Here is a 14,497-nt window from a genome sequence, read left to right as displayed (position 1 = left end):
TGCAAGGGGCATGGGTTTCTCGTTCACAAGGACCATGCTGGCAGCCGGGTGGAGGATGAGCTGAGGGGGCGGGGCTGGAGCTGCAGGTACAGGGAGAGGTGATGGTCCTGCAGGCAAGGACCAAGGTGGAGCCCCGGAGAGAGAGGAGAGGAGATGAGAGGGGGCGACCCAGAAGCCTCAGAGGTCAACGTGACGGCACGGGTGTTGGGAGGGGAAGCCCCGGGGAGGATGTCCGTTCAGGTCTCCACACTGTCTGCTCCAGCTCCTCACTGGCCTTTTTGGTCTAAAATATTTCAGTGGCGCCTTCCATTCTTGTGTTTGGAGCCAGAGTCCTAGAACTGCTCAGCCCTCACTGCACCCCCCGACAGCCACGTCCTCCACAGCTTCCCTCCCCGACCGCGATGCTTAACCAACCCCTCCCCACTTCCCAGTGAAGCTGCTCGTCAACGCCTGGGACGCCCAGTCCTGACCCGCCGTGTTCTCAGAGGCCCCCCTTGGCCTCGCTGCTCCTGCACAATCAAAAGCCACCCCGAGTCCATCTCCCCCTTCCGTCGCCCACACCCTCCGGCCCCTGACGTCCAGGTCAGTGCAGGGGCTTTGGGACCCCGGGCTTCTCCTCGGCGAACCCGACCAACACCTCCTGTCCGGGTCTGTCACCTCCTCACTCCAACCCCCCAGAGCCTTCCCTCCCCTCTGAGTCTAACCTGGCATCAAGCCTGCTCACGGCCCTTCGTAGAGCAGCGTAAACCCCAGCGCCTCTGAGCCCCTCACCTGGCCCCAAACTTCGCCTCATCAGAGGCCTTCCAGGGGTCCCGATCCACACCCGCTCCTTCCCCTAAGGTCACGGTTTTCTCAGTGTCCCTCATAGCACTTAACCTCCACCTGATCTCACACGGAACATCCATCTAGCTTACCGGCTGTGGGCTCCGTGGGGACAGAGATTACACCCCCAGGGCCTGGAACGGTGCCGGGCAGACAGAAGGTACTCAATCAGCATCTCTTAGTAACCCCCTTCCCCTGCCCTTCCAGAATCTTCTCAGGATTTCCCCTCCACCTTGGGGTTTCTTCTCAGAACCCCCAAATATACAACCACACTCTCATTCAAAGCCCCGTCACCCAACAGGCTCCCTGGAAGTCTTTCTTGGTCCATTCTCATGACAGTGCCTCAATCTCCCTTGAGTTTTGAATATTTGCCCCTGCTCTGGGTTACAAACTCCTGGAAGCCCAGGAACTGACTCCTCTCCCTTGATGGGTCGCCCTTGAGCCTCTGCATGCCCACGACGGCACCCAGACCACATATACCGACGAGCAGCCTGCAGCCCGCTGAGGTCTGTGCTGCTCCCTCCGTTCTGGTGGTTCTTTTGCTGTCCCCAAAGTGAAAATTGCCTTGAAAATTGTACCATATACATGACATGAATATAGATATTCTTCTTCTTTTTTTTTTTTTTTTTTTGTGGTACGCGGGCCTCTCGCTGTTGTGGCCTCTCCCGTTGCGGAGCACAGGCTCCGGACGCTCAGGCTCAGCTGCCATGGCTCACGGGCCCAGCCGCTCCGCGGCACGTGGGATCTTCCCGGACCGGGGCACGAACCCGCGTCCCCTGCATCGGCAGGCGGACTCTCAACCGCTGCGCCACCAGGGAAGCTCAGCAAAGCTTTAAAAAGACGATTCTTGCCAACCTGGAGCAGAAAATATTAATACAAGCAATTCAAACACAGGTATAGCAAAGCTTGGTGATTCACTTTCCTTAGGAGGAGCTTTTTTATTTTTTTAAAGAAGGGAAAATATTGCATCTTTATTTTCATGAACTTTTAGCTGAACATTAGCATTTCATTCAACTATGCATGGAGGCAACGAACCTCTGTAATATGAGAAATTCCTGTGATTTTGTAAACAACTTCCAAATCTCAGATATTTTTATGTGCATTAATGTTTTTGCAGCTATTGAAATCCTCATCACTACGTGGAACTTATCGGGGATACGAGACCTGCTACCGGACAGTGTTATTTGGTGCATAAAGGAGCACATCATGGGCTTCCCTGGTGGCGCAGTGGTTGAGAATCCGCCTGCCGATGCAGGAGACACGGGTTCGTGCCCCGGTCGGGGAGGCTCCCACATGCCGCGGAGCGGCTGGGCCCGTGAGCCATGGCCGCTGAGCCTGCGCGTCCGGAGCCTGTGCTCCGCAGCGGGAGAGGCCACAACAGTGAGAGGCCCGCGTGCCACAAAAAAATTAAAAAAATTTTTTAAAAAAGAAGCACATCACAATTTAAAAACATCTTTGGGTAACTGTATGTAGAATAATTGTCTTCATTTGTGATCCCAGGTCACGAATGCACATTACTTGATGCATTTATGTGATTCTGAGGTGTCTACAGACTTCATCAAACTGTCAAGGGGGTCATGGCACAATAAGAGTTAAGAGCCCTGAATCTCACTCCCTAGTTTTCATAACCAGACCCTGGGGGTGCAGGGAACTGGAGCTACAACTTGTTCCTTTCACAAGGAAAACTTTGTTTGTATGTTCGTTGTACCTCAATAAAGCTAAAATTCCAAAAACAAACCCCAAAGGGAAAACTTTGGCTAAGTGCACATATTTTAAATACTCTTGATTTTAGGGAAACGGCCACAAAATAGTAATGCCCGGCGCGTACACACATCCCGCCAGAGATCCGTGAGGGCAGAGTGGAGACGCCCGTCTAACCCTGACACAGCCGGGCTGTCAGTGAAACTGCCCCGGCTCTGGCTTTGGGCATTTGCTTCTCAAGCAATGGTTTTTACACCGTTTCCTGCTTCTGATGTGGCACGGCTGGGGGTGGACAGAGCTGGGCGTTGGCCGCTGGGCCAGCTGGGCCTGTTCGCTTTCCCTGAGTCTCAGGGCTCCCATTTGTGAAACCAAGGTGGTCCGGGGGGGTTAAACAGAACCAACCTTCCGTAGAGCACAGGTGCTAAGCAAAGCCTGGGCACTTGGCATCCCTTTTGCCCCAACATTCCGGTTACTTGACTATTTAGGACGAGGTCATTTCAATCTATTCTATGTAAAACTCAGTTTTATTACAGGAAAAACCAAGGTCCAAATATACGTTGCCCTGGTGCCAGGAAATGAATAATTAGGGCGTGTCATTGTTGTTGGTGTACACTCCATTGAGTTCCATCCCCGCCATGCTTTTTCCTTTGAACTCTTTTTATTTTTAGAAAAATTTATTTGGCCGTGTCAGGTCTTAGTCGAAGCAGGCGGACTGCCCAGGGATTGAACCCAGGCCCCCTGCATTGGCAACGCGGAGTCGAAACCACTGGACCACCAGGGAAGTCCCTGAACTTTTTTTTTTTTTTTTTTTGCGGTACGCGGGCCTCTCACTGTTGTGGCCTCTCCCGTTGCGGAGCACAGGCTCCGGACGCACAGGCCTAGCGGCCATGGCTCACGGGCTTAGTTGCTCCGCGGCACGTGGGATCTTCCCCGACCAGGGCACGAACCCGTGTCTCCTGCATCGGCAGGCGGATTCTCAACCACTGGACCACCAGGGAAGTCCCTGAACTCTTTTTAAAATCTGAGCTGGGTTTGACGCCTTCACTGCTGGACAAGTTTCACTTATTTTTAACACTGGTTGCAAACCCAGCACAAAGCCCATCCTACCCACTCCAATAGCCGGTCATCCACATTCTGAGATGCATTTTTATGGCAGAGATACGGGTAGTTCCCTCATGCAACACACATTTATTGCACAAAGCTCTGAGGACTCAGAGACGAGCTTAGACACGGTCACCGCCCCGAGGAGCTCAGTGCGGCCGATGAAGGAAGGACAGGTGTTTCACCTCAAGGAGAACCCAGGAAAAAGCAGGGAGCTCTGAGAAGGGGAGAACTCCAGGGAGTCCTGCAACCGGGGCAGGGGTGGGGAACCCAGAGCTGACTGCACGCTGGGCAGCAAGGGGCGTCCCTGGGGCTTCCTTTGTATCCCACGGAGGGGAGAGGAGCCTGGGCAGGTGGGCTCGGTGAGAGGGCGCTGCAGTAGCTTTGCCGTAAGAGGGAATGATGGCAAAGGCACAGGGCAGAGCTCGCTAAGTCCAGGCGTGGTGGGGGGAGTGGCTGGGAGACAAAGTACGGGCTGCCGGGACCTGCAGACCAGAGCCCTGGAGGGAGGGTCCCAGGACTAAAACCGGGCTTGGCGGCCGTGGCCAGGTGACCGGAGACTACCCGAGGGGTGGGGTCTTGGTGACCACAGAGGAAACGATTTGGTGCATATGCCCCGCTTGATGTGTGACTGCAAGACGGTCAGGCGAAGACCAAGGCAGCAACTGACCACGCGCAAAATTGCCCTTTTCTTGGGAAATCAGAGCACAGCTGTTTTCAACGAAGTCTTTCTTCTGAATACTTGGTCCTCAAAAACACCTACAAATACCATAACTTTATATGCCAATTATTACCATTATCAGTATCAAAATCAACATCAATAAAGGACTGGAAATTGTAACCAAGCTTCTTGGAGTAGCCTAGAGAATATTCAGTAAAAGTAGAAAAGTCGTTCGTGTTCAGACCAGAAGCGCCCCCATTCTGGACGTGCGCAAACCAAGGAAAACTAGTGTGACTGAGTTCTCCTCATCTTTACCTGACATCATCCAGTGTGAGAGGGATGTTCCCTTTTTAAGAGCAAACCCGTCACCCCTCCAGCTTTTCCGTTTACAGCAGTAATCTGGGAATACAGAACCTGAGATTAAAGGGATGCCGGCTGCCATAACGCCACAGCCTCCGGGGCCTGGAGGTAAACGCTGGTTGCTGCAGAGAAAGCCTTCAGAGGGGTCATTCGGGGATCTGGGCTTTGCTGCCTGACTCTTCCTCACCTTTAGGTCCCTGGAATTCCTTCTGTTCAATGGGGACAGTGGAGGGGTGCCCGGAAGTTTCTACGGGACCGGCCCGATGGCGCCTGTATCACCAACACTCGTGCCACTTGCTGAGTCACTTGGCCGCACTTACTTGCAAGGGAAGTTGGAAAACACTTGAGCTGTTTGCTCAGGAAGAAAGTAGGTTTGGTGACCTAGCCAGTCCCATCTGAAGTAGTTTCCCCTTTTTAAAGATTTACCTTCCTCTGCCCCTCTGACTTTCTCATTAACCTGGGCAGAGACCTCCAGATAGATCCAGCTGGATTCCTTCCCTACCTTCCCCCAAGCAAGCCACACGCAAAGGCCTCGGAGGAGGAGGCAGGGCTGTGAGTTGAACTCTGTCCTTCAAGATCTGTTGGAGGTCCCATCCCCCCAACCTGTGAATGTGACCTTATTTGGAAATAGTGTCTTTGTAGAAGTAATCAAGTTAAGATGAGGTCACACTCAATTCAGGTGGGCCCTCATCTATGACTGGGGTCCTTAAGAAGAGAGGTTTGGATGCAGACACAGGGCGGACAGCCAAGTGATGCCTTGATCGTGGACTTCTGACCATCAGAACCTCAAGAAAATAAATTTGTTATTTTACGCCACCGGTATGTGGTGCTGTGAGACAGCAGCCCTGGATTAAAACCTCCACTTCTGCCACTAGCCGTGCAAGTCAGTCAACTGCAAAATGGGTGTCGGGATATGGCTGGCGGGGCTGGAACTGAGAAGCACGGAGGGTACAGGTGCACCCCGAGGTTCTTGCTTGTACAACACGCCCCAGGCCCGTGGTGGGGACGGGGCGAGCCTTTTAGAGTCCCTGTACTCTCTCAATGCTGCAGACACCTTGTTCCCCAGGTCTGGCCTGGCCTTGGGCTCACGGTGCCTACTCAGCCTTTGGCCTTGGATTAAAGTTACTTCTCAAGGGGGCTCTCCTTAGCCCCACTCCTCCCCACCACCTGCAGGTGGGGCTGGTCTGCATCAGTTGCCCCCTTACCCTCATCCTGTTCTCTCCCTGGGCTTGGTTCAGAGGGCTGGGTGAGCCCAGGGCCCGTGGGAGTCCGGCTGGTTGTAACCTGATGAAGATGGCTGGCACTCAGAAACGGCTCTGCCCTCAGCTGTGTATCGTGGGTCTGGGATTGGCCAATTCCAGGTACACAGGACCAAGAAAAAGGAAAGCCACCCACGTGCACCCTTTGGGTGCTCTAGGCAACACTGATACCCATTAGTTAGTTGATGACTGAGATCCCTATATTCCAAGAACAGTGAAATCAATAGTAAGAAAACAGATACCCACTCAACCAACGGTCACCCTGTCACCTAGGGGAGACCCGGTAGGGACGGAGCCGTTGTTCTAGGCACAGATACTTACACTAGATTTTGTGTTTTATTAAAAGTCTGGGTGCGTACAGAAAAAAAACCACACACACTGATGTTAAAATATCCAAAGAAAATTTACTGCAACTTCCGTAGAATTGAATTTGTGCTACAAGACATGTTGCATAGGAAACTATTTAAAGCCCCTGAGGAAAAATCTCAATATTTAAGGTGCGACTGGTTTTATTTCTTCTTTGGGGAAGAGTGAGAGACGCTCTCTGGGAAGACTGAAGGCGGAGAGTGAAGAACAAGTACGTAAGGTGATTTCGTGTGATGATTTGGGGGAACTGTGTATCTTGGTTCTTGCAGCATAAAACATGTAATTTTTTTTTTTTTATTGTTGTTGTTGTTTTCTAGTCAGTGGGTCTTCCGTATTTGCATCAATAGATATATAAGAATGTTTTAGCCCAATAAGGGATTTACATAGATTATAGTAAGTAATTAGCATGTTTCCAGAAAGCAGATTTAGAGAATGTGATGCCGGAACCCCAGATGGCTCAGCATCACTCAGGTAAGCACAGCGCATATCCTGGCCCCTTCCTGGGGATCAGCTCTACTGATCTGCCAGTATTTCTTCATCTCTGTCCCTCACTCCCTTCCGAGATGCATCCACAACGCAACTGTAGAATTCAGCCCAGCAAGCTGATCTCCAAACATCAAGGTTTATCAAAGCAACAGTCTGCCAAGTCCCAGATTTTATGTGGGAAACATTTTCAGATGATATTCATCCTGCTCAGATAATCTTCATATTGTTTAAAAAAAAAAGAAAAAAAAAAGATTTCCCTATGCTATTTATTTCCAAGGAGAGGTGGGCACACCAGGAAGGGAGAGGGGTTACATTTTAGGTGGAATGAAGTAGAGAATTTGGCAAATGGCAGCAGGTGCCTCTGGACGTCAGCGTAGGGTGTGCTTGTGGTGATGTTTTCTTCGTGCCTTCGAGCTCTGCGGCAAGCACTCCCCTGTCCCCGGGGAGAAGCAGGACCTCTCAGAGCTGCAGGGGCCACCTCTCTCCAAATGGCGTAGCTCTTTTGCAGGATTAAGGGCACACAGGCAGGGGCCGTAGAGAATGCCACCTGTCTACCGCCTTCTCAAGTGCACCCAATTGCTCCTGCTGGATTTCACTATTCCTGCTAAAGCTCCGAAAAGCTTCCCCTGTGCTGTGGCCATTCCTCTACTGCAACACGAGGCCAAGGTACAGAAGGTAATAAAAACCACAGGGAATCGCAGGACTAGGACAGCCTCAGAAAGAATGGGCACGGACCACACTCATTTACTGAAACACCACGTTTCCTATTTGATTTCTTTTTTTCTTTTACAAGTACAGAGGCAAAAAGGTCCAACATCTGAACGAGTGTCTTTCCGTGCTAAGTGTTGAAATGCAAAGAGAATCCAGCAATCAGAAATGCCCCCATGACCCTTAAATACATATATACATCTGTAACATAATTTAAAAAGGTCTTTATAGAACATAAAAACCTCAACAGCATCTGCCCCTATGAAGTGTTTTTTCTTTTTTTTTTTCACCTTTATGGTCCATTAAAAAATTAGATACCACACCTTTCTCGTACGCCCCCCCCCCATACTTTAAAAAAAAGTTATTTAAATTTATACTTAACAAATAGAAAGCTACGTGATTGGCAACAATATGCAGTAGAAATTCCCTTCAGGTCCCCCCGTGACAGCGGAGGCGGGTGGAACATTGCGTATGCCGGGTCCTGGGTGTGGATCCAGCCAGGAGGGACCCTGGGTCTGTCTGAGCTGACCTTCCCTCCCTCCCCAGCTCTACGTGCCCGCCTGGGCACCCGGGGCAGACAGAGGGCATACGCCCCGGAGCAGCCCTCCGGGAGGGCTCCAGCAGGTCAGAGACCCGTTCAAATCACAAAGTCGTCGGGGTCCACGGGACTGAAAGCGGCCGCCCGCAGGACGTCCAGGGAGTTCACCAGGATCAGGGTCCCCGTGAGGTGTTTCCAGCGCTTGGTGATGGGGTTTTTCATCTTATCCAGGCCGATGTGCAGCTCCTGGATGACATCCCGGTAGCTGTCCCCGACCTCGTGGCTCCAGGTGAGTAGAAAGTCGTACGCGGGCTTCCACATGGCCTGGATAGTGGAGTTGCCCAAAACCAAAAGAGAGAGAAGAGATTAGGGGACACTGAGAGACGGGGTCCTAGAACCTCTCCTAGTACCAGCATCTCTGTTCATCACCGATGCTACTTTTTAAAGAGTGAAATGAACCCAAAGAAGCCGCCTCCGTCCCGGGCCAGCACATTTCAGAGGGAAGAACACATTTTGTGTGAGAGCAGGTGTACAGTACCAAGTAGTGACCGAACAAACAGAAAGGTTTCTCTTTCCCTCCCACGTCCCGCAGCACTTTCCACTTATTTAGAGACTCATCACATCCATAAAGGATGCCCTTATTCTTGGGACTTCTGCTTTCGAGGTCTTGCAAGCCTGACTGTCTTTCCAGAAACTGAAAGTGACCACCACAAGACAAAGTGAGAAAACAAAGACTCCCTGAGCGGGAACCCAACCAGCCTTGGCCGAAGCTGACAACATATCGGGTATGCATTTCACACCGTGCAGGGCAGAGCCCCTACCAGAACCGATCACAAAGGGCTCCGTCAAGCATCACCGGGCTGAAGGTAATTTAAGATCAGGATCGGGGACGGATGGGCACTTCCGAGGATGATGTTGCAACGTCCCACTTGCCGGGAGAGTGGCCTTGCCGCCGCCAGGGCCCGGGCTCAAGACTAAGGACGCCGAGAAGGATGCGACTTGCTCCCGCTTGGCGAGAGCCTACTACGTGCCAAGCTCTTGCCTTCACATTTTACCCATGTTGTCCTCGCAAAAAGGCGATACAGCGGACGCCGCTGTCACTGCGTTTTACGGGTGGAGGGAAGGGCGGCCCCGCTCACCTCGCTGTCCACCACCCCGTTCTTGTCCCGGTGAGGAGACTCGTACGCGTCCATCTGCTGCTTGGACACCTTGGCGAGCTTCTCGGCCAGCTCCCTCCAGCGCTGGGCCACCTCGACTGCCGTGGTCAGGAGCACGAAGTCCTGGATGAGTCTGACCACCAGGCCCTGGCAGTCCATCTTCAGTAAGGCCTAAGGAGGAAGGACGGAGCAGGCATGAGGCCCGACGGAGGGCAGGCTGTGGCCTCAAGGGAGCCTGCAGCGCAGAGACCACGAGCCGGTACCCTCCACGCCGCCGGGCCCGACGCGCCGGCACTCCCAGGTGCACGAAACACCACGATCGGCGGGAGGTGCTGGGGCTCCCGCCCACGGATTCTCATCCTCCTGGAACCTCCCAACGTGACCGAATGTCAAAGCAGGGACCTTTGCGGATGTAATTAGCTAACACGAGGCCCCACTGGCCTAGGATGGGCCCCTCATCCAAGGACTGGTGTCCTCGTAAAGAGAGAGACAGACATGCAGAGACAGAGAGAAGCAGTCCACGTAAAGATGGAGGCAGACATGAGATGATGCAGCCATGTCACTGGAGCCACCAGGAGCTGGGAGAGGCGCACGGGCCAGACCCCCTCAGAGCCTCCAGGAGGAGCCAGCCCTGCCGACACCTCCAGACCTGTCGCAGGATAAACCTCTGCGGCCCGGAGCCTCCCAGCTTGCAGCAGCCCCGGGACGCTGACAGGCAGGGTGCAATGGGATGACAGCGGTTCGTCTGCTGCCTCCCCGACCGGGGCGCCAGGAGAGGTGATGCCCTTTGCCCAGCCAGCCAGCTCGGCACGGCCTGGGGCTCAGAGCAGGACAAGCTGACGTCGGCAGGTGGGGAGCCCCACCGGGCAGAAGAGGTGCAGGTGAGGGCTCAGATCCAGGCCTCTTAGGTTCTGGAGACACACGAAGGCCTCGCGTGGAGGGGAGGCTAACAGGACCATCAAGAAAGTCTCCAGAGTTGATGGGACTGTTCCCTTGACAACGCTGCGAGAGCCTTCTAGTGTCTCTAGGGTGCGGGTCACTATATGGAGGGACAGCGGCTCAGAAGGGCAACAAACGACCGTCAGCCGGGAAGGAGGCAACGGGCACAGCCCTGCCCAAGTCCCGGCTCGGCCCGAACAGCACAGGGTCACCTTGGACTCGATCCCCCATCCAGGAAAGGGGCGGGTCACTCAGGTGGGCTTCCAACACACGGCTCCACGTCCTGTGGGTTCTGTGCAGCCCCAGGCTACAGGCTGTGTCACATTAGCATTTCTGGCTCAAGGAAACAAAGCCACATCATAGCACAAACCCGTCTGCACGCATCACCCCAAGCTACGAGCTACACGGACGGCTGCTGGGTGTCGGGCTGCGGGTCCGGTGAGAGCCGGTACAATGTGTGTGCAGCTTTGGGCGGCCAGCATGGAGCCCCAGGCAGGGCGAGAAGGCGCGGTGAGGACCAGGCTCTCATCCGCGGAGCCTCTGCCGTCCAGCACATCCTCGGACTACAGCCTGACACCTGCAGAAGCGACGGGGTCTGAGACCCCCTTGGGTCCTCGGACATCGAGGATGCAACCAAAGAGATGCTGCTACCAGTCACCGGGCCCAGCCTTCTTTCTGTCCCTCTACGCTCTGTCCAAGCACCTGATGTCACTTCAAGCCTCCGAAGGGAAAGCGTTAAAAACAGCAACTGACCAACCAGCCAGCTCCTCCCCAGCTGAGCCAAACACGCCGCTGACGCGCTCCCTTCAAGCACTTCGTGAAGACGCAGGCGGCCTGGCATCTGTGCAGGATTAATCTGCGGGGCTGCTACTTGAAAGAACGCAGCTATTTTTGAGCATTCTCACCTACGTTTTATGTTTATTTGGGGGGAACTTAACAAATGAAGAAATGGTGACTTTGGGGGGAGTCCCCGGATGCAGAGGCTGATGCCCCAGCATCTCAATCTTTGCCTTTAAAACATAAGATCAGGGCTTCCCTGGTGGCGCAGTGGTTGAGAGTCCGCCTGCCGATGCAGGGGACACGGGTTCGTGCCCCGGTCCGGGAAGATCCCACATGCCGCGGAGCGGCTGGGCCCGTGAGCCATGGCCGCTGGGCCTGCGCGTCCGGAGCCTGTGCTCCGCAACGGGAGAGGCCACAGCAGTGAGAGGCCCGCGTACCGCAAAAAAAAAAAAAAACAAAAAAAAAAAATTAAAACATAAGATCAATCTGAGGCCGTCCTGGGTCCGAGGGGGCTATAAAGGTGGGAAGGCAGAAGGGAGCTTGAGGACCATGTGGTCCTTTTCTGATTTTTGTTTTTGATTTTAAATAAACTACCTTCACTGAGTATTTCCAGTGAGTCGGGGGCAGGGCGCATCTACCTCTCAGAAGCCCCCTGAAGGGAAGCCAAGCTCACCCCCAATTTGCAGGTAAAATCGGAGGGAAAGGGAGGGGCTCCCATACCTGGTGAGTGTCAGAGCCGGCCTGGCCTCCAGGCAGCCTGTCCCCAGCTGCTACCCACCGTGTGGGTTGCACGGTGTCTGTTTTATAGACTCCGTAGATGCTGGGTGGCTTGTCCAGGGCCCCACAGCTCGAGGGCACAGGAGTGGAGGCAGGTCCAGATTTCCCGGTGCTCAGGCCAGACTGTGTGGGCACCACGTGACATCAGGCACTGAGCACAAAGCTTCCTCTCAACGATTTACAGACTTCAGAAAACGGTCTCTGAACTTTGGTATCTTCAAGTGAAATTGTTTGAAAAAACTTAAATGTTTACTAGATTTGTGCTGCAGAAGATGTGAAGAGTAAACAGGGATGTGTTTATGGTATGGGGAAGATGTGTGATAAATTGGTAGAATTCTGGATTTAAATTCTTTGGCTTGAACAAAAAACGACAACAGGGGGCTTCCCTGGTGGCGCAGTGGTGGAGGGTCGGCCTGCTGACACAGGGGACGTGGGTTCGTGCCCCGGTCCGGGAGGATCCCACGTGCCGCGGAGCAGCCGGGCCCGTGAGCCATGGCCGCTGAGCCTGCGCTCCGCAACCGGAGAGGCCACAGCAGTGAGAGGCCCGCGTACCGCCAAAAAAAAAAAGAAACCGACAACAAGGTCCTACTTATAACACAGGGAACTATATTCAATATCCTGTGATAAACCATAATAGAAAAGAGTATGAAAAACAATGTATATATATGCGTAACCGAGCCCTTTTGCTGTATAGCAGAAATTAACACAACAATGTAATTCAAGTCTACTTAAATAAAATAAATTAAAAAAAAGAGAGTTAAAAAAAAATTCTTTTGGCGTGGTGTGGTTTGAGCCCAGACACACAGGAGAGGCAGGGTGCCCTCCAGCCACGCCTGGTGTCTTGAGAAGGCGGCCGGCCAACCTCTCGTGACAATGGTCCCCCCCAGGCCTCACAGTGCCCCAGCAGTGTCTGTGTGCTCAGTTACCAGGCTCCGCAGGTGGCCTTGTTTTCCAGGTAACAAAACACTTCAGAGTCACCTGCTTCTGATTCGGGTATCCCTGGCGGGGGCGATCAAAGCTGCTCTCTCCCAGGGCACTGGGTGCAGGCACAAAGGTCCTGAGAAACTCAAACCCTCTCTCTGGCCCAGAGCGCTGCCCACACCACCGCCAAGGGGTAGCTGATGCATTTATTTTTTTCTGAACGGCACATTTTGGGTGCCCACCAAGTCTCAGCAACAGAAAATTTCTCGGTGGCAGGGATATGGTGCTGGAACCTTTCCCCTGTAGCATCCTCTTTAATTTCTGCACACACACCAGTATACACAGGTGATACCAGAAATAAAGCACAAGGCTGGTTCCAGCTGGACTCTCACGAGCTGGAGTGACCCATGACTTAAGTCAGGGTGGCCAAGTCTGTTCCAAGGGCAAGACGGGACCTATTTTTGGCTTTGCGGGCATGGCGTCTCTGCTTCAGCCACGCGTCTCTGCCAGTGGGGCGTGAGAACAGCACAACAGTTGAACGGGTGGGCAGGGCTGCGTTCCAGTAACATTTCATTTACAAAAGCAGGTGGCCTGCGGGCCTGTGTGTCAACCCCGTCTTATGAAAATACAACAAAACGTCACTTTGCTGTACGTTCACCCCAGAGTCACGCTCCCATTCCTGAGATGTTACAACACCAGAAGGGCGGTCACCATGGCAACCCCGCTCCTCCCTGTATTAGCAGCCATGGGCTTTGGGACCACCTGGCAGGAAGTCCCCAGGAACCTCCCTAAGTGCACAGCGGGTAGTTAACTGTGTCCTCTTCTGGGGGATAAAGAGATTTTGCTCCTGATGGAGAGAATCCCTCCACACCATCCTCTCCAGCCCTAGCTCTCCCCGATCTCAACATCCCCCCTTATTTCCATTAGTATTCAAGGTTCTCTGTGTTGATTTCACCCCCGCACCTCACTCCTAAAGCAAGCACCCACCTTGACTTATATCCTACAGTAACTTTCCCTTTTTCAGAGAAACTTCTCCGAGATCCCAGAGCTCCCTTCCTTCCTTCCCTCCCTCCCTCCTTCCCTCCTTCCCTCCCTCCCTTCCTTCCCTCCTTCCCTCCCTCCTGGCCAGGAGGACAGACACTGTACCTCTCGTAATCCCCAAAATCAGGAATAATCTCTTACACCGAAAGCGTGTTGTTGAACGAAAATACTTCCAGTTCTCCGAGACACACACACACACACACACACACACACACACACACACACACACACACACACGAGATGGCCACTGCCCAAATCCAGGCAGTTCCACAGCACGAGCCAAATCCTTCTCTCTACTCAGGGCTGAGCGTTGTCATTAAGTCCTGGTACAAACACATAGCAGTGTCTTTCTTCTGCTTGGGCTTTCGACCACACTCCGAAAACCCTCCCCCAACCCCACAGAGTGTATCAGAAGCAACGTTAATGCCCTAAACACAGAGGAACGTGCTCTGTCGTTTCTTGCCTTCATGAAACAAAACAAAACCTGACATCGAAACCCAAGGCTCCGAGAGGTGAGGAGAGTGGATACACACCAGCGGGGCTGTTCAGTCTGGTCGCTGCAGTGATAGCGCTTGACACCAGCACGGCTGGTAAAGCATCCCCTGTCATTTTCAGGCCTTGCACGCCCCGAAGTGACACCCCCTGCCACGCGCCAGCGCTGGCTCCTCCTGTCTCGGGAGGGCTCCTACGGCCCGCAGAACGCTGTCAGGGAACGAACGGGGACAAGCGTGCAGAGCCACGGGGCCGGGACCCGGCTCGGAGCGGCGTGGGTGACGGCGAGACCAGGCACCGCTGCCCTGCCGGAGACCGAGGACCAGAGCGCCTGCCCAGCTGGGGGGCCCGCAGGCCCCGCGCAGACACAGAGCCGCCTGTGCACGCT

At 53.7% G+C, this 14,497-nt stretch overlaps 1 protein-coding gene across 8 annotated transcripts in view; it reads right to left on the bottom strand.

Annotated features, from left to right (window-relative positions):
* Positions 1–6,288: 6,288 nt before the first annotated feature.
* Positions 6,289–14,497, bottom strand: part of SH3BP4 (SH3 domain binding protein 4) — a 96,808-nt gene continuing 88,599 nt past the window's right edge. For all 8 annotated transcript variants that reach the window (XM_067027198.1, XM_059052589.2, XM_067027201.1 and 5 more), the window contains 2 exons: positions 9,142–9,330; positions 6,289–8,326 (listed from right to left, as the gene is read on the bottom strand). In XM_067027198.1, the coding sequence (XP_066883299.1) occupies positions 8,102–8,326; positions 9,142–9,330 (414 nt within the window). In that variant the 3' untranslated portion in view covers positions 6,289–8,101. The remainder of the gene's footprint in view (positions 8,327–9,141; positions 9,331–14,497) is intronic.

Source organism: Kogia breviceps, chromosome 2 (genome assembly GCF_026419965.1).
Source record: "Kogia breviceps isolate mKogBre1 chromosome 2, mKogBre1 haplotype 1, whole genome shotgun sequence".
Lineage (NCBI taxonomy): Eukaryota > Metazoa > Chordata > Mammalia > Artiodactyla > Physeteridae > Kogia > Kogia breviceps.
The sequence above is the reverse complement of the archived record's forward strand: the minus strand, read 5'-3'. Positions and strand labels throughout refer to the sequence as shown.